This window comes from Protopterus annectens, chromosome 1.part0 (genome assembly GCF_019279795.1).
Source record: "Protopterus annectens isolate FY-2018-M chromosome 1.part0, PAN1.0, whole genome shotgun sequence".
NCBI lineage: Eukaryota > Metazoa > Chordata > Ceratodontiformes > Protopteridae > Protopterus > Protopterus annectens.
This window is the reverse complement of record NC_056725.1, coordinates 372,398,912-372,424,394: the sequence shown is the minus strand read 5'-3', so window position 1 is coordinate 372,424,394 and position 25,483 is coordinate 372,398,912. Positions and strand designations below refer to the sequence as shown.

Sequence of the window (25,483 nt, the reverse complement as noted above, 5' to 3'; positions counted from 1 at the left end):
ACATGCCTATCATCATGCCTTTGTTCCACTTTTATTTCTGCCCTTGTCCACACGTCTTACTGTCAGAGGTTGGGAGTTATGGGTGTGGATACAGAGTGCATTCTACTGTGCAGGCATGTCCATTATATGTAAAAGCAAACATAAGTAAAAAGGATTATTGAAATAACTACTGGCAATAGTACCAAAAGGCACTATATTCACAAAAGCCTTAGCACATCGGCTACACATCCTTCAAGATGTCCATTATATGTGTAGTATATTCCACATAGCACTGTGACTTCCCACTATGTCAGTGACAGAGCATTGGGTGTCGCTGACATACATAACAGTTGGCACTGCAGTTATCTGCACATGGCCCTGTCAAAGACAGCACTGTACCTAGGGCACTACAAGACGACTGCCAGGTGAATGTGCTGGCCAGATCCTGACAGTATTAACCACACATACACATAGCTCATTGACCCCTGCACATTTTGGACAGGCAACATGTATTCATGTGTATTGGTACAACCCTGCCAATGTGTGCTATGCTGCCATTTCCCTGCAAACATACATGTTACTACATTTCTGTGGGTATATGGGAGGCACACCTGTCAACTGTACATATTTGCACAGACTGTGATAATATTTGCTTTGCGTTTTGGTTCCATTTACCATACTATTGTGCCCTGTCTTGGGGACTAGAGGCATATCAGTAAGAGCACAGGTCAGATTGTAATGGCATACATTTGAGTTTCAGACTTCTTACCCTTCATAGTCTTACTGCAACTGCGAGTCCTGCTGTGCTATCACTGTGTGAGTCTGTAGGGGGGGTAATTCAACATTGCTGCCATTTGTGTGCCTTTATCAGACATTTGCTCTGGTTTTCTACAGCAGACTTGCTTTGGGGGTATGAGCGGTGGGTATGGGACCCCCACACTGACATCCATGCCTGTGACCGATGACCCCCCAGTTAGTTGTTCCCACACATATACTGCAATGTGATTTGCCACCTTGGGTACTACTGCATAGTGTGGGGAGGCCAGTTTTGGGCAGACATTTCCTGGTGTCCCATATAGCTGTCAGTTGCCTGCTGCTATCCCAGTAGACCACCCATTCCCTTGCATGCATGCAGCATTACCATAGATATGCTACCAAAACATGCTAATCCATTCATTTATTGTTAAGAAGACTGACTTACCTTGTGCCTGTGGCAGTTGTGAGGACGGTGCTTGAGGACTGCCTATGGATGCACACAGTATAATGCCTGTACATCGTAAGTTGCAGGTAATGTGATGTGTGTGTCATCCATTTTACTGTGTGTGTGAGTCAGAGAGAGGTGTCAGTCCCTGGGGTCCCTACGGTGTCAGTGTGTGTGCTGTGCATTGCCTCTTTGCCAAGGTCTGAGCATACTGGGCATGCCTCCATTTGCCTACAGGAGCAGGCTCAGGGGCCTCCTCCTCTGAGACCCTCTGGGCCTGTGGGGACCTTGGCAATTGTGGTGGTGGGCTGTGTGGCTCTTCCCTGTGCTGTTCCTGCTGCAGTTGTTTCTGCAGGATCATATTGTGTAGCAGAGCACATACTATATGAACATGTGGCTAGAGAGTACTGCAAGGCTCTACCAGATATGTCAAGGCAGCGGAACCTTGACTTGAGCACCCCAAACACGTGCTCTATAATGATCCTGGTTTGTGGGTGTGCCTCATTATGGCGTTCTTGTGTGAGTGTGTGTGCATTTCTGATGGGTGTCATCATCCACGGCTCCAGTGCATAGCCAGCATCCCCCACCAAATGGCCATATGGGATGTCCCCACTGGCAAATACGTGGTACAGCTGTGACGAATGCTAGATGTGGGAGTCATGATAGCTTCCAGGGCTGCTAGTACACACATTCATGATAATGCCCTGGGCATTGCACATGACCTGGCAGTTGATGGAGGGGGAATCTCATGCGGTTTATGTAGACCTTACCCTGTTCACTGGATGATACTTTGATGTGGATGTGCGTGCAGTCTATTGCACCCAGTACCTCCTGGTATTCTGCTACATGGTGGAAGAGATGCATATTGCTGGTCCTCTCCTCATAGGTGTTGGGGAAGTAAATGTGCTCACCGGCATGTGGTAGCATTTCATCCAGAAACTGGTGGAGTATCCTGGATGCAGATGTCTGTGAGACCCCCATGATGTCCCAGTAGGTCTTTGGAAAGTACCTGTAGCCAGTATTCTTAAGGATGCACATATCCACTGGGATGGGTTCCTCTCTATTGGCTCTAGGTCTGAGTTGAGGCCGGCACAGCTTGATGATTTCCTGAAGTTTGTCTCTGTCTGCCCTGTAAGCGCTCTATCTCCAGATGATGTAGCCCCCGGTAAGTTACCCTGGGTCTGAACACTCTTCTCTTCCTCCTTGGTCTGTGGCAGTTGTCAGCATTATCCTCCTCACCACCCTCAGCCTCTAGCACATATTGATGGGTCAAAGCAATGGCAACCCGTAACATTTTTCCAGTTAAAATTCTCCCACGTGTGCACTAATGGCATTTGCATAGTTTATACTGTTCTGCTGCAGATGCTGCCTATATGATTGGCTATTATGCATTCCACCTGCTAGCTATGTAGTTTGTTCTTGGTTGCTTTTATTCTGCTATTTTCCTTTTTTTCCTTCCCATTTCTGCCCCTTTTAAGCCCCCAGGCATGCCGCACAAACCCGGTGCCCAAATGTAAACAGTCCTGCTATTTCCATTTTTTTGTTTTGTTTTGTTTTGTTTTAGACCCAGTGCACGCCATGCAAAGCCATTTAGCTAATGTAAACATGAAGAAGTGGCCCTTTCTGTATGTGAACACACTCTTCATTTCATGGAATAAGTCAATACAGCCTCAGACATACACCCTTGCTTAGCTAAGCTTATCTGGGAGCCATGGAGCTTCAGTGTGCTTACACCAAGCATAATACACCCCCTTTTCATGTCTGCTGCTCCTCCTGCTTACACCACTGCCTTATAGCACCTACACAGTTAGGTGCAGTTTGGCACTTCGAATATTTTTGTTAGTAAATTTCCCCTCATTTGCATACCCCACTGCCTAAGCCATAGTTACTGCACTACCTCAGAGTCTTTCCCCTTAACAACCACTGTTGCCTGATGTTGTTTTGATTCTGCATGCCATAGACTATAATGGCAAAATGCAGGTTTCCCTTAAAATTGAGTTTTCACATTTTTTTTATTTTTGGCATGATCCCATTTGAGCGCTGCTGCCCTATGCTTAAATGGCCAAGATTGGCCAAAAAAAACCTTTTATTTTTATAAAAATTAAACACTTTTGCATGCCAATGGCCATATAGCTGGTCATTGGCATGCCTAAAGATTATAATACATGCTTTTATTTGAGCTGTCATGCTGCCATTTTAATTTTTGCAGAAATGTATTTCTGCAACTAACTCTTTTCTTGCACGGACGCCTGCCTGCTTGCTGAATCGCTAATTCACCTCATTCGCATGGCTTTCACCAGAAAATGAGGTAATTCACATTATGCAGCAGTGTCCGTGCAGGAATAGTGTAGGCAAGATTGTGCACATCAAAACAGTTGTTTACTGGATCGCTCGGTGGCCATATTCTGTGCAGGAGTGGCTACACTGTTCCTGCATGGAAAAATAGCTTATTGAATCCCAGGGTATATCTGTGTTACTACACTATATGCCAATCGTACACTTCACTAGGAATCATACCTTGTTCCATTTCTTCTTTCTTACATTTTAGTTGAATGAAAATTAATTAGTTACTGATTTATTGCCTAATGGTCTGACTGAGGGACTGAGTGCTTGTACTTCAGTCTACATCACTTTTTTTGTGCTGAACACAACAGAGCACCACAGAAAACATGCCTATCCACATCATCAAAATGCAGGACCAAATCACTCAGAATGAGGAAGTGCTTGGTAGCTGATCAGTATGCAGGAAACACAAGCACATGCTCATTAAACTTAAAAAAAAACATAGTTCCAGTGAAGAAAGTTAAAAATTACATATTTTAGAATCAGAGCGCCCACTTTACATTATTGCTGAGGACTTAAGCTCTATCTGCATGAAGATTTGTTGTCTGTACCAATGGTACAGGCTTCAATCTACCTTTTTTGTTTAGTGAGTTAGGGTGATATTTAATGAGTACCCTTGTGGTCTAGTGTTACCCCATATGTTTTTTGTATTTCCTGATGCAATACTGTTGTTCTCTAATCTTTTTAAGTGACATTAGATTCTGGGGTTCATAGATGATTAGTAGACTATCAACCCTATATCCCTTAACAGGTCTAGCCATATTATCCCAACTTGCCCCAGTTGTCAATGGTTAGATGAGAGAAATTCACAGAAGTAAGAGTCAATAGTAATTAATACAGACTTCCTCTGTCCAGGAGGGACATTGATACCACCCAGGAGTGAAGTTGCAGTCACCCATCCATTGAGCTAGATTGAATTTGAAGAGGGTCAGGCAGGAGCATTGTTTCATGTGAATTGGAAACTTGTTCCAGAGAAGTGGCAGTCTCTGGGAGATGTATCAATCTCTCTAGCATGAATTGCTTATGTCAGAGATTAGGTTAAGATTCCTAGAGCGAGTGACCCTCATAGTGTGATTACATCTCTCACATAAGTATTTGGTTCAAGAGTAAGTGGTTGTCAGTATACATGAGACAATTGCTACATTGCCTTAGGATGCCCATGTCCATCAGGCTGGCCAGAGAGACAATGGGAATCTGTCCATCGATAATAGTAGGTTCTTACTGTATGTTTTACAAGGGAGGGGAATGGGTTATTTTGACATGACTTTCCTGGTACCACTGAGACTACAACAGGGACCTATACATTGTGTATGCTAAGGTTGATCAATAAGGCAATGCTTCTCACTGTGCAAGTGAGTTGCTCCAAAAGCAGCAGAAAAGCTTAGAAGAGTTTCATTGACAGCTGTTTAGGGAAAAGCTGAGCTTCAAGGCTTTTGCATCAATACCTTCCACACTACACACTACAGAGACCTCAACCTCATTACCACAATCAACAGAACAAGCTGGAGGGACAGGTTCATAACCCAGTGGCTGCCCATGCTATGGAATAGACTTCCCATACATGTCAAGCGGAGTGCCTCACTGGCCCTCTTCAAGAGAAATCTTGATGAGTGGATGGGAAATAGAAAATTCACCCCGGGGATCACTCCAGTGACTCTACTCGACAGAGGCACACTATGCCAGGGTAATCCTATGGGCTAGGCTTGTAAAGGCTCCAGGGCCATTAGCCTAGTACACACCTATGAACCTATGCAGGGCAGTGCTAACTGCTGCGACATGAAGAGCAGCACCATGCAAATGTGAGGCGTAAATACAAGCAAACAAACAAGTTTTAAGTTAACTATGAATCAGTAAAGCACACAATAAACCTTCCACTAGCAACCCCCAACTCAGACAGTTTAGATTACCACATTTCTGCCACAAGAGTGCAGGAAAAAAAGCTTCTTAATGTAGAATAGCTGGTTTGGAGCCCACGTTTAACAAGACCACACAAACTATGTACAACAGCCTTACAGCTACTAGCTGCAATGTAATACAGTGCAATTAACTACTTAAAGTAGCAGTAGACATTACAGTTTTTATATGAAGTGCAGAAAGACAGCAAATAGCTTATGAAACTGCTAGAATACAGCCACAATTTATAAGAGAAGTGCAAAACTTACTTTTGTCTTTTCAGTAATGGAGTGCTCCAGGTGAAAGCAGATTCTCAGCAGTCTATACCAAACCTGGCAAATTATTAGCAACTTTGAGTATCTATTAGAATATAATTTAAATAACATATCTTATGCCTAATGCTCCCACCTCCCATAGGTCTTTTGTGCTGCAAATCTATTGCTCTATTAATGTTTTAAGTGACGTTAAGAGTAATAATGACATTTCCCTGGTGTCTAGTGCCCTCCCAATATTGCAGGATTTAGGACTTCCAAGATGACTGCACATTGAGTAACAGCTTAAATTCAACCCTCCCAGTGTGAAAACAGAAGCTCAGAAGAGAGACCCAGTAAACTCTTAATTCTGGGTAAATTTCAGTTACTGGCTGGTAAGTGAACTGCCTGGATCCCAGCAAAAAAGAAATTCAGAGAATGAGGGAAAAAACACTGTCTTTGAAGAATTCTGCAGCTGCTCAGGAAAAATTAGTGTACGCTCCAGCTTTGGTGCAAGACATGACTTCCAGTAACCCAGAGGAAAAATAAGTAAATATACTCAGAGTTCATTAAAATAAACAAAACACTGATAAAGTACATCAACTCAAATGACAAAAGTCTGGAAATATGGACGAAGTTTTAACATATATTCAGATGAGGTGATAAAACTGCAAAAATCAAAGGTCAAAATGAAGAAAAGGCTAGTTTGAATGAGACTACTCTAGACGAGATGTTTCAAAAAATAATAAAATTAGAGGACAGAACACATGGGGAACAGTTGAGATCTTCTGCTGTACCAGAGAAGCTGGAAGGAACAGACTGTATTATTTTTATGAAAGCATGAACAAGCACTGGACTAGTATTCCACAGCAGGAGTTAATTGAAACTGCACATTGTGTGCATGCTACAAACCTAGCCATGAGAAAGCAACCTAGACCTTTATTAAAGGACAAACCATGTAGGCAAAATCTGAGATTTTCTGCTGTACCTGAGAAACTAGAGGAACAGACTGCATTCATTTTTTGAAGACACATATAAGCAACTGGACTAGTATTCCATAGCAGAAACTGTTAATTGAAAGGGCACACCATGTGTATTTCCAAATCTAGCCACAAAAAAGCACCCAAGACCTTTATTAGTAAATATGCAAACGTACCAGCAGAAAGAACTGATCCTGGAAAAACTGTGGCAGAAGGACAAAGTACTAAAAGTTGGAGACAGTAGAATGTTTGTAGAAAATGATTACTCACTGTACACCAGGCAGAAGAGGAGTAAATTTATTCCAGTAATTAGGGAATGTCAAGAAGCAGATATGAGATTCAAACTGCTATACTTATCTATATTCAGAATATTCTTTCCTGGAGGGACAAAATCATATTTTGATGCAAAACATACAAGGGGGAAATACAAACGTTTGTCCAACAAAAAGAAAGCTGTGAAACAGAAGGGGGATATTGCTGCTTGTTCTTCTGGTAATAAATACCACAGAGAGACTGTGCCAGTAAAACCTTTTCAAATGTTTCAATGCAAAATGCCTGAGAGAGAGAAAAAAGCACAATAGTTGACTAGAAGAACAGAGAGTACGTTGGAAAGGAATCCGAGACTTGATTTAGTAGATGAAGATAAACAGGAGTAAATCCAGCAACTCAGGAATTGTCAAGTAAATGTGGGATTACAAAGTATTAATTATATTTGTGAAACATGACAGAACAGGAAAACCTGGAAATGTTGGACTTTTTTTTGAATGTGTTAAACTATTAGGGGACTTTAAAGCATATGCCCAACTTTGTGTCATTAATGTTTGGAGGAACACCTAGGAGAGGGGAAGAGGAAGGAAAGAGTTAACTGCAAGTAAAACTAAATGTTCTTAATACTAATATCTTTTTGCATGCTGTAAAGTTAAGTTTTCTAAGTTATTTTCAAGTGTAATGAAGATAGTAAACAGGTGCCCCTATTTTTCCTTCTTTTCTCCTTGTTCAGTTAAGAAATGTAGGTACAGCAATGTAAAAAACCAGAAGAAATGTCTGCTCAAAAGAGTAGTATACAAGAAAAATTGATATGCTTTCTATCATTCCTGCATAGGGGAATGACTGGATTAAGGCCCTTGGCTTGATCTAATAAGTTTTAAGAGAAAGCAAATAAATAAAAATTAATATTGAATATAATAAAGCTGTCCTCTAGCAAATAAATGCTTGTACAAGCAACTCTGTATCTGGTTCTCATGACAATCTGATAAAGAGCAATAAAACATAATTTTCTTTCTTTCAATGGCTAGGACATGTTTTTGAAAGCATTCAAGTGCTCTCCCATTCTGGGAGAACAATAAAGATAAGACAAAACCAGATTGCACTTACTAGAAACACAGGCTGTACCATGTGTCTTAGCATGGATAACTTTGCTTTTAGTTTAACCCAAGTTTGTGAGTATGGGTCTCAGTTTGTGACCGTTGTTAGGAGGACGATATATATAGTTTTGTATGTTAGTATTAAGTTGAAAGGTTTTAGAGGTGTATTGGGGATGTATTTGTTTTTTTTTTTTTTGTTTGTTTACTTGTTTGTTTGAGGGCTTTCAGTAAAGCAGAAAGTTTTGTAAGATGTGACATAGGCTCAAATGGATCATGTAATGCAAAAACTGGAACTGGATACTTAAAAAAACTGTTACAAATAAAAGGTGGGAATATTTTTAATATAAAGACTCTGTATATTGTCTTAAAATGTTAATGGTCTCACAGGTAATATACAAAAAAGAAAGAGTAGTGAACTATGTTAAAAAATGTAGAGTGCAAATAGCAATGCTACAGGAGACACTTTTGAAAAGAACTGAACATGTGAATTTGATAAAGAAAGGATTTCAGGATAGTTATTCAGCGGAATATCTAGGACAAAGGAAAAGAGGAATACGTATGTTAATTGTAAGAGGCGCTCCAATAGTGATAGAAGAGGATATAAAAGATAATAATGGTAGATTTGTAGTGATAAGGGGCTACTGGCAAAGGAGGAAGATTACACAGGCATGTATTTATATTCTACCTAAAACTGCTATAATGGAGCTTAAGGAAATTCTAGGAGAAGTCATCAGTTTTCAGGAGAGAATATTACTTGAAATTTGATTTGCAGCAGTAAGGATAGATTATTGAAGAAATTTATGAAAATATTTGGCATGGAAGATGTTAATTCAGTAACAGGAGTTCAGAGTGAATGTACAAATTTTTCCCCAAGATACAAAAACTGGGCTAGGCTAGACAGAACTTATATTTCACAGAAACGTGTATTTACTTGAAAGTTTTGATATGCATCCAATAGCTATTTCAGATCATGTGCCAATAATAACTAAAATAAAAATGAAACATTGGTGATCTGTTGAAAATGGGTAGTGAAAATAATTCATACGTTATAATAGAAGATAGAAATTTCTTCTGAAAATATAGCTATGGAGTGAGATAAAATTAAACCAGAGTTTTAAAGTAGTGTAGAAATAAAAGAAAGAAAGATATGACTAAGAAGTAATAAGAATTATTCAGAAGGACTGACAAATGTTAAAGTTTTACAGAACAGGGGGAATTGCACAGAACAAGAAGAGGAGCAGTTTCAGAATGTTAAGCAGAAAATAAAGGATTACTTTGATAATATGCATGCATTTAGAAAGATTGCTGTTAAACAACTGTTTTTTGATGATAATGCCAGAGCACAAAAACGTTTAGCGCAATGACTCGGGCAACAAAAAGTAGAAAGAGTTGTCACCAAGCTTAGGGGCCTATAACAAGGAAGATAACAAGAGATCCTCTAGAGGTACTAGAAATATTTTGGAAATTTTATGAAAGTCTGTATAAAGCAGAGAAATATGGAAATCAAGAAAAAGTACAAATGGAAATGTTTATGGAATAGTTAAATATACCAGTATTAAAGTTAGATGAGGTTCAATTACTAGCAGTTAGGAGAGGAGGAGATGAGATAAAAATGGTGATGTATAACCAATCCACCGGAAAGTCAACCGGAATAGATGGTAGACTTTTGGAGGTTTGGAAGCTAAGGGGGAAGAAAACTTTTACAAATCTGGAAGGTTTTGTTTAACCATATTTTAAGAGGAGGAGAAGCACCAACATCCTGGAAGAAACTGGTGGTAGCTGTAATACCTAAAGAGGGTAAAGACACATCAGATCCAGCTTCATACAAGCCCACTTCAATCTTAAAACATGATTATGAAGTGTTTATGTCTATAATGGCTAAAAGAAAGGCAAATCTGATACCAAAATTGATAGATATGGATAAGTGTAGCTTTGTAGAGGGGAGGCAAACATTTGACAACATTAACAGAACATTGATGGTCCAGAGGAAAACAGAATGTAAGAAAATGCCACTGTTGTTGGTGGGTCTTGATGGTAAGAAAGCATTTGACAGAATGGGCTGGGAGTTTATGAGCAGGGCAATGGAAGTATTTGCATTTGCTGATAAAATTATAAGGTTGATTAGGAGGATATATGAAGGATTGGAGGCAAAAATTAATGTGGGTGGGTTCTTCTCAGATGATTTCTGTTTGGGCAGAAGAACCAGGCAGGGTGCCCTCTTTCCATTTATTTGCACTATATTTAGAACCATTGGCAAGAAAGTAAGAGACTCAGAAATTCAAGGATATAATTGCTATGGTAGCCAAAAAAAGCTGGCTGTATTTGCAGATGATATCATTTTATAGCTGATAAAACCAGAAAAGGACATTTCAGAGTTGTGGAACATTGTAAGGCAGTTTCAAATCTCAGGATACAAAATTAATGAAGTTAGAACAAAGACAATAGCTGTAAATAATGTTACCCACACACAAATTGGTTCGGCAATATCCATATTTATGGGGACATGATAAAATGAAGTGCCTAAGAGCATGTATTAAAAGTATTCAGGTGTGGCAGCTAAGGATATGTGGGAAGAGACAAAAACTGAGAAATTGGAAACTCTATTATATGATAGTAAGATACAAACAGTTAAAATGTTTTTAGTCCCTTAGTTTTATACACAGGTCAGGTATATTTTTATCAACCAAAGGAGAAATTGTGGATAGCAATTAACAAAGAGCTGAAGGATTTTATCTGGGAGGGGGAAGATGGCAACAGTCAAGTGGGATAAGCTGATTCTTCCAATAGAACAAGGGGGATCCTAAGCCAAAAATCAGCATTGGTAGAGTTTTTAATAGAACTTGGAACTGAAGCTGCCGTTAAAAAGGGAATAATTAGTAGAGCACACAGGATATTGCATGGCAACTGTAAGAATCAATCAGATGAGGTTAGAAAAGATTGGGAAAAGAGACTGGATAAGCAACTTGCAAAGAAACAATGGAGGGGTATATGTATGTATGTTAGGATCTTTGTTTGGAAGTGTTTACATAGATATTTTTATACCCCAAGTAGACTGCAAAGTATTTTTCCTCAGGTAGACAGCAAACTTTGGAGGTGTGATGGGGAAGAAAGAGATAACTGGGAACATATTTTCTGGTAGTGTTATCAATTGGCAGACTTTAAAGATTCCCTGGAGACTACTCTGTCAGAGATAATGGATGAGAAAACTGATGTAACTAAGGAAATTATTTTTTGAGCTGTGATACAGAATTGGAATTGCATACATATATAGCAAGGCCTTCCTGAATTTAATGGATCCCAAAAAAGCAATTACTAGAAAATGGAAATCAAAGTTTAAACCAAGTATACTGGAAAATAGTAACAAGGATAAAAACAACTGGAAATGGGATCCTTAGAAAAGGGCAGGAGCAAATTACATAGGAAAAAAATGGAAATTGTGGGAACAATACATGCAGAGAAGGAATGAGTTTTAAAAGAAGGCAAGATTTGAATGAGCTATACAATGTTTGACTGACAATGATTAGATAGATTGTACGTGATGTATAATGTTTCCAACTAAAATTATATCAGTATGGCTTGTTTTCATTTATATAAATTTATGATTGCCTGTCATACATGATAATTTAATAACCATGTTTCTTGTTTAAAAAAAGAAGCATGCTGTTATCTCACTGGCTGTTCATTAAGAAGCATTCAGACATTCATTTTTTTCACCTAAGGTTGTACTTACTTCATTAATTACCACAGAGAGGTTCCATATGAGCTATACACGAGTGTGGAGGTACTTTTATTCTTCAGCATCCTGCAGTCAGCTTAAAATTGTCTGACTGAGCTTTCTTTTTCATCAGACCTCCCTTTGGCACTCCCTCCATATCTCAGAAAATCATGGCTCTGACTACATTTAAGGAGACATATTTAGCCTATAGGGTAAGGGCTGATATTGACTTGCATTATTCCTTTAAAGGACTTGCTTTTTTGCTTTTCTAACTGATTTGAAAGTCTTCCTACCCCATGTCTTCCCCTGCCTTCCTTCCATCCATCCTCCCACCTCTTCCATTGTTTTCTTAATAACCTAGCTGAACTGTTTTAACTATTAGTCTGTTCTTTTTGTGCTATAATGGCCTGGGTCATGCCTGAAACTGGCCTTTCACATCAGCCCATATACGTGGTTAAGTAATGGATAAATAGAGTATAGAATACCCTAAAATTATGCAAAACATATTTAGGTGCTGGACGTTTTGGTAGGGGGTAGAATATTGGAGGCTGAACTTGATAAGACTCCACTTTCTGTTGCAAATCCTGGTGGACCAGCCAACAAGTCTGCCACGGGTTCACTCTAGGAAAACAATGTGTTAATCAGGCATATTTTTTCCTTGTGTACAGAAATTATGCCCAAATTGACAATGCTTTCTCTTAGAAGAAGTGTGGAAGTACTTGCAACCTACACTTCAGGTGCTTCAATCATTATTGCATCCCCATATGACTGTATAAGCAGATCTCTCTAAGTCGTCCTTGTTATATTACTTTATCTCACATAAGGGCTTTCAAACTTAAGGAAAAGCATATTAGGAGATGGTCAGGACAATTTTAAACCTAAGCCTTTCCTTTATATTTTCAGGAATGTAAATTTTTGGCCATTTTGAAGGTTTAATATGGCATGGTCACTCCCTTTTTAACAAAGGCATCAGGAACCTGCACAGGTCGTTCCTTATGTAAACATTTCATAAGCTGTTTTGAAGGTTTGATATTCCATAATTATAAATTAATTGAAGTTATTTTGCATTTTCTGCATAATTTGTACTGCACTTAAATTAATTTTTGCTAATCCTGCTAAATTACTGGTGATTTCACCGTATTTTCCATTTAGTTTCACTGTTTGCTTTGTTTACACCTGGCTTGCTTTGGGCCTGGTTTGGGAGCAGTCTTAAAGCAGTTGTGGCTGCTACTGCTTCTGACTAGCCTAGCACTAAATGATAGAATTACAGCTGTCTTTTTTTCCCATTGATCTGTACTTTTTACTGTCTATTTTATACAGAGATCAATTCAGCATTCCTGCTGTTTAAAATTGTAGTGGTTTGCTCCTGCTGGAAACATTATAAAAGCTGCTTTGAACATTAGGCACTCCATAATTAACTTGATGACATTACTTTTGCATTTTCTCTGAGTTATGTGTACCGCAGTTAAATGTGTTTTGCTTAACATCTTAAATGGTAGAATTAAAGCAGTTTTTTTCCATTGGTCTTCACTTTTTACTATCTGCTTTATACTGAGATCAGCTGTACAGTGCACACTGCCACCATAGTTGTAGTCAAATAGTACTTTGTATGCACAAGTGAAGTTTTTCCCTTAGTCATTATTGTAAGAGATCCTTCTTTCTTCCTCTCTTGGTTGAATGGCACTAGCCAGTCTCTTGCACAGATCTTCGTGGAATTGTCTGGACCTGCACATCTGTGAAATTGTCGGGACCTCCACATACTCACTGTGTGCTGTACAGATCTGCACATTGTTATCTCTTACAAACTTGAGTTTGACTGCATAATCTCTCTCCTACCCTCATTCCTCCCCACACGTTCTTCTTCCAAAGTCCTAAAAAGAAACAGAACTGGCCGACACGGTGAGACAGTCTGCCGTCCCTTCCATTGCCAGCCTTCTGTACTTGGTATCCTAATGTAACCACAGCCACTTGCTCATTGAACATGAGCTCATGCTCAGACAAACTGATTCCATCTGTGAGAGGTGTAAACACATATCCGATCTGGAGGCAGCCATCCTGAAATCCCAGGCATGCAGTGTGAGAATCATACTGTTTCATCCCTACTCATATAAATGTAGTATCTTCATATTATTGGCACAAAACAGTCATATGTTGATGCCATTAAGAAACTTTTAAGGGTAGGCATCAGTGAAACTCCCCAAATACATCTAATGCATGCACCCCTTCATAAACATGTTTCAAACAACAAGACACCCCTGAGTCTAATAAAAATAAATCAGCTTATAGAAGCATCCTAGTGATTGCTGATTCCATTTTTTGGCACACTGATTCCATAGTCGAGAGGGTGAACAAGGACAGAGTTACAGTTAGCTGGCACTCAGGAGCGAAGATTACTGATATTTCAAGAGTCCTAAACCCTGTCCTCCAGTAATTATAACTATATCATGATCATAGCTTGTGTTAGAGTGAATGATCTGGTATGGAACCCTTGAAAAAACATACAGAGGGACTTCCTTGAACTTGCTATGCATTCTGCTTCTGTCAAGGGTAAGACTCTCACCTTGAGATATCTTTCCCCTCACTGAAGATGATGTCTAGATATAAAAGATAAGATAATTGATGATAACAACTAAATAGCTGGCGTCTTTCCAGGAGGGTCAAGTATATGCTTCCCTTGGACAAGATGATTGGCAATCCTGCTTGTTTTGCCAAGGGATGGTCTACATCTCTTGTTCAAAGGCATCTGCGTACTGGCCAAAGCCTTTGCTACCTCCATTGTGTCTGCTTTTGGCAGAGTTTGTCTAATGAACATTTCAACCTAACTAGCAAATTAGGTCATACACTTGGCAACATCAAGGTGGCCCTTCTCAATGCCAAGTTTCTTAATAACTGTTAGATCTGGAGGCATGCCTGCATCTGGAATTAGTCCATGTATGTATAGTGACTGAAACATGGTTTGAATACAACGAGAGCACCTCTTCTGTGCCTAACACACTTTCTGGGCCAGAAGGGGGTATGAGGATGAGTGCTGCTTTGCACCTCATTGCTTTCTGCAGAAACATGCAAATTAGAAGGGTAGATAAATATTAAGCAGCCACAGAGGGCATTAGAGAGACAGAGAGTCCCTAGGTGAATGTCCCAGTGGTGGGAATCAAAGTAAAGAACTTGTTGCACTTGGTGTTCAGTGGAGAGGCAAAGAGATTGCAGCAAGAAGTGCTCAAAGATAAAAGATCTGACTGGATACCACTGGATTCTGGGACTACTCATGAGGTGTGAACAGTCCTGCTGAGCCTGTCAGCCAAGCATTTCAAAGCTCCAGGGATATGTGTTGTACACAAGAAAGTGGTGTGAGGCCATCAGCCATTGCCGAACACTCACTGCTTCCTGACATAGTGGATATGATTTAGTTCCCCCTTGCATGTTGATGCATCAAACTACTATCATATTGTATATCTAGATGAACATCATGCCCTGGGGAAGATGGTCCTGAAGTACCCGTTGCACACCCAGCCATTGCCGAACACTCACTGCTTCCTGACATAGTGGATATGATTTAGTTCCCCCTTGCATGTTGATGCATCAAACTACTATCATATTGTATATCTAGATGAACATCATGCCCTGGGGAAGATGGTCCTGAAGTACCCGTTGCACACCCTCAATTCCAAGACATTTGTGTGTGAATTAGTATCTATGTCTGATCATTGACATTGGACCATCCTCCACCCCAGAGAGGAAGCATCCATAATCACTGCTGCTACCAGATTTGGGGTCACACATGGTTTCCCCATGGAAACCAATGATGAAACCAGCCATCACTTCAGATAAGATCTGTACGAGTCAGTTATGACTAAAGTTTTGGACAGAGGATGCAGACATTGAAACAAACTACTGAGCCTGACAAAGCCACTGCAAAATTCTCATGTGTAAAAAAGCAAAGCGAATTAAATATGAAGCAGCCATGAAACCCAAATCTCTCTGAACTAAAGCAGTACAAGCAACAGTGCTAAACAGAAGTAATTGGATGGCTGCTCTTAAGGTCTGAAGACTTTCACATGGCAGAGAAATTATGGATTGGGTAGTTTCTAGATTGGATCCCATAAACAGGATAATCTGAGTGGGTCTCAGGCAGGATTTCTATAGCTTGGCTGTTATGCCCAGTGAAACACAAAAACTGAGGAAGTAGTTTCTGGCTTTGATAAATGACTCCACTGAGGGGGAGCCAATCGACAAGGTACAAAAAGATCTTGCACCCTATATGTTGTACATGGGCTGCTACAATGGCCATGTATTTGGTGAACTCCCGGAAGGCTGTGGTGAGTCTATGGGACCATGAACGATTAGTGATTGACTCCTCTGTGGAAACAGAAGTACTTTGACTCATGAGAAACTTTACATGAACATAGGTTACATGGAGATCTATGGAACACATTCAATCATTTGCCCCAAGACAGGGTTGAATTGATTGCACTGTGATCATCCTGAAGCAGATCTTTTGAACATATCTGTTTAGAAGACTTGGGTCCAAGACTGGCTTGAAGTTCTGAGTTTTCTTAAGAACTAAAAAGAAATGTGTATAGAAGCCTGACCCTGTCTGGTTTGGGGGCACCTCTTAGATTAAGATGACATTTTATCTCTGTTTGAACCATTTTTCCAGATTGGATGGAAAACCTAACAATGGTCTGGTGGGTTGGGGTGGAGTAAGGAAAAATGGAATGTAATAGCCTTTGGATATCAACCCTCTTACCCACTTGTCCTGCGTGATGGCCTGCCACACAGAGGGACGGATGCAATGAGAGATGGCCTTGACTTCCTCCAGAATGGAACAGTCAGGCAGACTCATTGCCTGCGATATGAAAAAGGCATCACAGTATCTTTGGTTTTGTGGGCTCCCTCTGCCTCTAGGCCAGTGTCTGTTAAAGACGCTGTCTGTATTTTGGCCTCTCCTGACAGAAGATGAATTGAATGGTTGATGTTTAGCCTTCCTAAACCATGGAGATCAAGGCCCATTTTGGTTCCCCGTATATGATCTATGTGGGGCCTCAAACTTCACTCTAATGACAGAAACAGTCTTACCATCTTGTTCACATTTCTGCATTCTTTCCTTAACTTAGGGTTAAAATAGGGATGGTCCATCAAACAGAGCGTCAGTCAAGGATGCCTTGAAGTTGTCTGCAAAGTGCCACAGATTAAGCCATGCATGGAGTCTCACCTTTATGCCCTAGCCACTCCATCCACCACACTATGCATCAGGCACATGAAGAGGTTAGTTATGTTGGGCAGAGTGGTTAACATTGTCTCATGTTGTCTATGAGTTTCTATTGTAATAGAGTTCTTCAGAGTAGATAAGGCTTCATGAGCTAGATTTCTCTGGAACCTATTCATGTGTGTGGCATAGTTCAGGGCCTGTAGCGTGAAGATGCCCAAAGCGTACATCCACATCACTAGGCCATGGACTCCCTAAAGGGTGGGTGAATGGAAGGAGTCCTTGGAGAGTTTTCTCTTTGTAGCTGACACCACCATGGTGGAGTCCACTGCTGGGGTTTTGGACCAATGTGGTTATCCTTTGGAAGGTGAAGAATCCTGTCTGGTTTTCTGTGGACTGCTTTGCAGTTGTCAGGCTCATGCCACAATATCCTGACTACAAGATCACTTAACTTGGTTGCAGGAGGTACCACCCAGGATATAGACAGAGCTGAGCTTTAAGCCTCAATTAGAACCATCTCGTCTGGGGGGGGGTGCTCTATGTGCCAAGCTCTCCTCTAGAGCATTAACTCCAAAATCTTGCCAAATGAGTCATCCTCCATAGGGGATTGTGGGGAGCCCTATCGATCCTCAGAGTCTGAATCTGTAGTAGGAGACTCCAAAGGGGGTGCTAGGTACTTTTGTCCTCTTTTTTTAGAATATCAGGTGTTGAGTCATTTGACTCCTCAGAGGACCTAAGCTGCTGTTGAGCAGGAGGATTGAGGCTCAAAGCCCAGCTCTGACCTGTGGATGCATGATGAGAAGTAGGCAAGATAGAAAGAGAGTCTTGGGGTAGACCCATTCCTAAATGTACCTGTGATTAGGTTCTAACAGGAGAAAGAATCATCTTCCTGAGCATCTAAAAAGTTGATTCTACCTTGGTAACCAAAGGATGAAGAGCCAAATACCCTGACAGGAGCAATAGAATCGAAGCCAGGGCAGAAGCCCAGGTCAACTCTTAAAGTGATTCTCGGTGTGTTTTTTTCCCTTGAGTACCTTCAGATCTGGGGAAGCAGGCCTTTGGCCAATGCCCTAAGGTTGAAGCTCTTACATATTTCACACTCTACTGATAAATAGGGAACATCCTGTGGTGGGATCTTATGATCACACATCAAGCATTTTTTGAAGCATGATTGCTTATCTATGTCTAGTTGAAAAAAACAGTAGTGGCACTCACAACACTTGTTTTATATAGGAGATCCAAAACCACACACAAAATGTAGAAGAACGATAAGGCACTCACAACACTTGTTTTATATAGAAGATCCAAAACCACACACAAAATGTAGAAGAACAATAATGTTCAAACCACTAACCTTGTAAATGTACAGCAACAACAGTAGGAAAATGTTTAGGAACTCTAATAAGTACAGACTCTAAATAACACAAAACTACTGCCACTATACTTGAAAATATCTACAAATCTATGAAACTCAGAGAGTACACGCTGAACAGCAGTGGGAACACCGAAAGGAAAAGGGGGTGCTTGCAAACAGCATCTCCAAAGAAGAAACACTATACAGCCTTATGGAATCTAAAACATGATCTAACTAATATAAACTAGTTTGAGAAGAAAATAGTATCTAAAGTTTGAAAAGAAGAGGTGGAGTATAGACAAACATGTCTGGTTTCAAAGACTGCAAATGACATTTGATGTAAATCAAAGGTCAATTGCATTATGGGGGGGGGGATATTAATTCTTGTTTCTTGGTGTGGGGTTTTACGTCTGCATCTACCTTTCCTAAGCATTTAATTTATTTATTGAATGTTTTGGTACAGAACTATAAACATATCAAAATAGCCAAGTAACCAAAAACAGAAAAAAAAACTGTAGTTTTTTTTTTGTTTTCTTTTTCTTTTTTAAGAAAAAAAGGGACACATACAATACAAGGCTATGAATGAGAAAGAGAAAAAAGTAAGGACTTAAGAAGCAGGCTAGGGAATCGGTTCCTTTAGGACATACACATTTGGAACTAAATGACCATTGGTATAGTCTGAAGATAAATGATTATCTAAATTTTAATCAAAATAAATTTCACCATATAATTTAGGACCACTTCAGAGAAGATGACCATCTCCTGAAGTAAATGAGATCAGCAGAGGGTCCTATTTTGCAGGATATTATACTTAAGAGAGGGGTTCAAGTTAGCCTGGGAAAGTTTTAGATGCCAGACTAGAGCCAGATGGTCTCACTTCTGCTGGCTGAGGAAGACACATCTCCCCACATAAGATGCTTAGCTTCTTGTCTTTCATCAGAACTATGCAGATTTTCTTAACAGTTATAAACAAGGTGGAACAACATTATATTAGAAGTGTTCAGAAAAGAAATACATTTATTGGAGAAACATTCTGACTTGGGTCATGGCTGAAAATGCTCCATGAATGGATTTCTAAAATGGCTGCACACTGATCAACAGCTTAATTTCTGCTCACCCAGTGTGAAACTGAGAAAAAGGAGTGCCGCTTAAACTGTTATTTGGGTAAAATTCAGTTACTAGGTAGTAACTACACTGCCTAGTTGCCAGCAAAGACTAAATCTGGAGAACCTGAAAGAAAATTAGTGAGAAAACATGGAGAGAAAACCCTGGCTGAGTCAGCAAAAAATAGTTCAAGCTTCAGATCTGGTCTAAAAGATGGCTTCCCATAATTTAGAGGCAGGAGAAAAATTTGTGAGAACTAGGGCCAGAATATTTCTTTCCCTGGTGCAGTTACAGAAATTTGATCAGAGCATTCTTGTTCATCCAATCTAAGAAACATTGTGCACCACCACCATTAAACTTACAATACTCCAGTTTATGGAGGTGTAGTTGATGTTATCAAGGATTAGAGATCCATCTTTAATGGTTCTGGGAATGCTAGAAAATTACCATCATTTGGGGCCATGGAAGGGGACCTGTAATAAGATATAAGTTGAAGGGTCTGGCTTACCTAATGGGATACCATGGCTAGGCTTAAATGGCCCTTCAGGGCAGGTAGTGTAATATTCACCTATGAACCAAACACAAGCTGGAGTTCATTGAGCGTACTTGGAGGGTCACGGAGTATAACTTTGGTAGTCCCCTCTTGAACTTGCATCTACAGAAGCATCCTTGGTTTCTGGGTCCCATTTCAGATCTAATCACTTATTGCTCCAGGAAGCCACACACAGACATGCTGAATCTAAAGTTAACCACTTGGTTTCTCCAATTCCAGTAATGGCCAAGGATCAATCTGTCACCATGGGGGTGATTAGAATCCTTACAGCATACTAGATGGATTCTGCATGCAAAATTTACTGCAGCAAATAGAAGTGATTTGCCCTCTTGGCTGACAGTCAAAACACCTGTTTCTGATATCCTCCATTTCTTAAAGTTTATCTTTCTATCTGACTTTAGTTACTCCACCATCAGTGTCCTACTAGCAGTGATTTCTAATTTCCATATAAGCTTTGGAGATCACTCTCTTGCCTCATACAAAGTGTAAAAAGCAATTCTAAAATGCATTTTTCTTCTCAGACCTGCTATCAAAGAGACACTGCCACCTTGAGATCTAAATCTGAAGCTGAAAGCTCTAACTAAACCTCCCTTTGAGCCTGATTATTCAGCACAGCTGACATTTCTGTCCTGGAAAAGTTTTCTTAGGGGCCATCACATCTGTCAGCAGAATCTCAGAACTGCAAGCCTTATCTTTGTCCCCTTCATACATCCTTTTTCACAAGGACAAGGTTTTTCTCAGAATTAACCACTCCTTTTCTCCTAAGGTAGCTTCAGAAACTAACTTCTCAGCCACTACATTTGCCTGTGTTTTTCCCAATTATTCCCAACTATTCAAACAAAGGAGAATACATTTTGCATACTTTAGATGCTCATAGGCAGTTACATTTCTACCTTCTCAGAAACAACTCATTTAGGAAAGATGCACAGCTGTTTATTTCATTCACCACTAATAAATTGGGAAAGATGTCAAAGGTCTTTCAGTCTTTCATAAGATGGCTGTCAAAGGTCTTTCTGTCTCATAGCATGGATTTCAGATTGTATTACCTTTGTTTATACCAGCCAGAAAAAGTTATTGCCAGGTAGGCTGAAGACACACTCCTCAAAGGCTGTGACCACCCCTTTAGCCTTCTTCAAGTCCTTTTCTGTAAGTGATATCTGTGATGCTACTTGGTTATCCATGCATACTTTTATTATTCATTGCAAGCTGTACTGCTTCTCAAGAGCCTGAGCTTTTACAAGCTATGCTGCTTCTCAAGAGCCTGAGCTTTTACAAGCTATACTGCTTCTCAAGAGCCTGAGCTTTTACAAACTGGACTGCTTCTCAGAAGCCCAAGCTTCATTTGGTGCTACTATCCCAAAAGGTCTCCTGGCATGAGACTATCTAGGAAATTTTGTAGCTGGAGATTCTGACCCATATGTCGGATCAGATGGACTAGATGAATGGGATATGAAAGTTATGTACTTACTATAATACTAGATCCTTTAACTCACGTCTGTCCAATATGACCACCCTCCCACCATCCCCTTTCCTTCTCTTGTAAGACTTGAAGGATAGTTTGATTCTCCACTGGATTCTATAAGTTATTAGTATGCTCATAACGAGATCTTTAGGCATCTTCCAAGATCTAACATAAATCGGGACAGATGAATAATGGGAGGAACATTCTTAAGGGGCTCGAGGCTGGAGCATTGGATGCTGCTGGGTTGGATCCAAGTGTTTCAAGGATCCATATGTTGTGTTGGGCAGACATGAATGAATAAAAGAATCTAGGGTTATGGTGAGTACTTAACTTTTGTATACTGTACTTCCTCATTATAAAGGGTTTTCAATTTGAATCAGATCTAAAAAATAGTTAACTGATGTGAGTGAGGTTACTAAACAGATTTAAATAATTTGTTGTCTTAATTTTACATGACAAGTCTTGTTTGCAGGCTGTTCAAGTTTGGCCATAGTTATCTGCATTTACTTGCTAGGTCTTTTGTTCTATGTATACAGAACTCTTTATATATCACATTTATAGTGGGAATAGCAAACTTTCAGTTCAGGGAGTGTTACTGATATTTTTCCCAAACACAGTTAATCAAACATTTCCAAAAAGAATTGAAAAATATGTGTTGTGTAGATGATTCATCTGTTGTCTGTAAGAGATTATCATGCTTCTTCATACAGTTACAATTGTGCAGAGTATAGCAGTGGTCTCTTGTCAATATACTTTGTACATGGAAGGTAATATTTCAGATCTGCTGAATATGTTTATGTATGTGCTGACTAGGTAAGTGAGCAAATGCTAAGGACATTTTTAGCCATGACCCAGGTCAAGAGGTAGATTGCAAGCAGAAAATAGTAAGAATTTAATCTACAGACAGTAAATGTTGATATGAAATCAGAATAACATGTATGAAGATCACATTCTCCAGAGTTCTAACCCTTATATAGCTTTGGAAGGATTTAAGTTGATTACTGTAAACCTGGAGCATAACAGCATTACATCTAACTAGCTTGAATTTGTTTTTCAGGTTAACCTGGTTGGTTATGCCCAGCCGCTAAAGTGGCTGGCATTGGACAGTCAAGGCATTGTAGTGGTACTTCCACGTCTTAACCCTGGTCAGTTACCATGTCAGTGGAGTTGGGCTCTGAAACTTACCAGTGTTGCATAACAGTTAATGAAATTCAAAGCCCTTCTGAAGTATGTATGATAATTTTCTTTCAGTCACAAAGTCAATGCTGTTTTTATATTTCTGGAGGAATTTTTGGGACACAAAAATTAAAATATGTATAAAGTTGGTTAACTGCACGAGTACTGTTTTTCTTCAGTAATTGGTGTGTACTTTGGCCTTGTGTTTCTCTGAATTCTATTTAACAAGGTAATGCATATGCTCATTTCGCTTAAATGTATGATAATTTTTCAACTTTATATTCTTTTACAAGTTGTACATAATAACTGTCAAAAGAATATCATTGTGAAACCCTGGAAAGTGCAGATTGCTAAATGGTGGTAAATTTAAGAAACACAGTACATGCTCCTTTTCTGTGTATACATTGGTTGCTGAGATATTGCGAATTGTCATTAAATAGGCATTGTTTTGGGGGGAAGGGGCAGGTTGTTGCAGAATGCAAAAATGTATTTCTTCCTAGTTTTGATAATGCGTCTCCTAATCTTTTTAATTAATAAGATACTTGGCTGCATTAAAGTATTTTAACACAGACTTAAGGTAGCTAACATGAAAGATTTCCTGATGAATCATACACAGAATTAAAGGCATACACTATATAGAGGGAGCAATGGATGTGAGCAGTTGCAAAACGGCTATTTCTCTTAGTGACCAAGATCACTGCAGACATTAAGGTGATAACATTACTTTCATCATCCATTGCTATTAAACTAAATCAGATGAAAAAATAAATATATAAGATGCAAATACTGTGAAACAGTATATGCTGTTTTGTTGGGTTGAATGAATACTTAACCCTGAGAAAACTAGAGGCCTGATTACAACCATGTTGTACTGTTTTCAAAAAGGAATTCAAGGCCTATTGACCAACTTTAAAATCTAAATTTAAAAATCTAAACATCATTAAAGAGGAATTAACAAATTGTATATCACTATGGCAAGCCCTTTTACAAAACACCAAATTTATAACCTGCTCATACAAATTGATAAAATACATCAAATATCAAATCAGCTACTCTTAGCTAAATACTGGAAAGAAAAATTGCCACTGGTGGAAGAAAACAAAATAGCACAGGCAATTAATTTAACAATAAAATCAATTTCCCTTCAAAAGCTATCATTCACCCAACTCATGATATACAATGATGCTTACTACACACGCCTTAGCTTGCATAAATTTAACCCTACTAATTATCCAAAGTGCCCACATTGCAAAGATGAAACTGCTGACCTTTTGCATATGTTCTGGAGCTGTAAATGTATATATAAACTTTGGAACTCACTGAAAATACAACTCCAAAAGATGGGATATCAAACAACACTTACTTGGGAATTTATGGTATTAACATATCCCCCCAAATAACCTATCTAAAACCCAAATTATCATCCTAATAAATATTTTTATGCTAATGAAACTTTACATAGCTACTAACTGGCTGACCCCATCTAAAACCTCATGGGAAAACTTTAGGACCTTAGCGATAAAGCGCATCTTAGCCCACAAATACATATTAAATAAACAAAACAAAAAGCCCTACAACTTGAAAACATGGGAACAAATATTTAATATTATACTGGCATAAAACATAGAACCTGAACTACCTCTTCAATATACACAATACAAAACATAACAAATATTTGAAACTACACTTTTACAAGATACTAACCCTGGAGAAAATAACATATATATATTTTTTTTCTTTTTTTTTACTTTTAAGAGAGAGTATGGAAGCATCCATGTAAATAATGTAAATATGTTGTAAGAATATTGTTAGAATTTCTGTTAGATCATCAATGGTATACCTTTTGAACAAATGTTCTGTAATGAATAAAAAAAAGAAAAACAATAAAAAATATTATTAAAAAAAAAAAAGAAAATCTGACAGCAGAAATTTAGTTTGTGGTTTTCAAAGGTGGTGCTATGGAGAGTGGTCAGTCCTCCCCCCTATCACCCCCAAAACAGATTGCTGTAAATTGCTTAAATTACATTATGCTATTAATAAACAACAGAAAAGTGTTTTGGTAATAACTTGTTTTGCATTTGTGGTGAGAGTTGGCAAAAGATTGAGAAAGTAGTCAGTGGAACTGAAAGCCACCGATATGGTAAGTTTACTGGTCAACAACATGACATAGGAGGAAAATTGGGAAATATCTGATGATTCTGGTGCTTCTGCAACTGTTGCATTATAACAAATTCTGGCTGAGATTCAAACAGTTAACAGTAAGTTGGATAATTGTATAGAAAAAATGAATAAAAGTGAATCTGATGTTGAGGTAATAGACAATCACATGGACAAAGCTGTGATGTTACGGTAGGAGAATAAGATGTTGAGAAAGTAATGTGTTACTCTGGAGTTGAAGCTGGTACTGCTGGAGGATAGAAAACTTGATCAAGAGGCTAGGACCCAAAAGGAAAATATTTGAGTGGCGGGGCTCCTGGAGAAAAAAGGAGGAGCTAACTGTCTTTCGTAAAAGAAAAGTTGGCATAATAGACTGCTCCACAGAGGAAGTATATTAAACTTGAGAGCATATTGAAATTTTTTTGCTGTGGCCCATGGCTGCAGTCAGGAAAACATATGTTTTGGTGGTGATTTAAGACTTTTGTACTGAAGAACTAAATTCTTTCTTTGCTTTGAGATATGAATATACATACATACATATATATATATATATATATATATATATATATATATATATATATATATATATATGCGTGTGTTTACTATCAGTTGTGTGAACGACAAGCTGTCAGCACTTATGCTGCCGAAAATCAGATTGTCGTTTGCACACTGTCAAGTGTATGGGGTAGTCGAACACACTTATGCGAATGCAGTAGTGCATTCGCATAAGTGTGTTTGAAAAACT

The 25,483-nt window shown here is 39.1% G+C and overlaps 1 protein-coding gene across 1 annotated transcript in view; it reads left to right on the top strand.

The window, feature by feature from the left end:
- Positions 1-22,735, top strand: part of FUCA2 (alpha-L-fucosidase 2) — a 179,934-nt gene extending 157,199 nt beyond the window's left edge. The window contains exon 7 of the mRNA XM_044081636.1: positions 22,463-22,735. Within this exon, the coding sequence (XP_043937571.1) occupies positions 22,463-22,603 (141 nt within the window). The 3' untranslated portion in view covers positions 22,604-22,735. The remainder of the gene's footprint in view (positions 1-22,462) is intronic.
- The last annotated feature ends 2,748 nt before the right edge of the window (positions 22,736-25,483 follow it).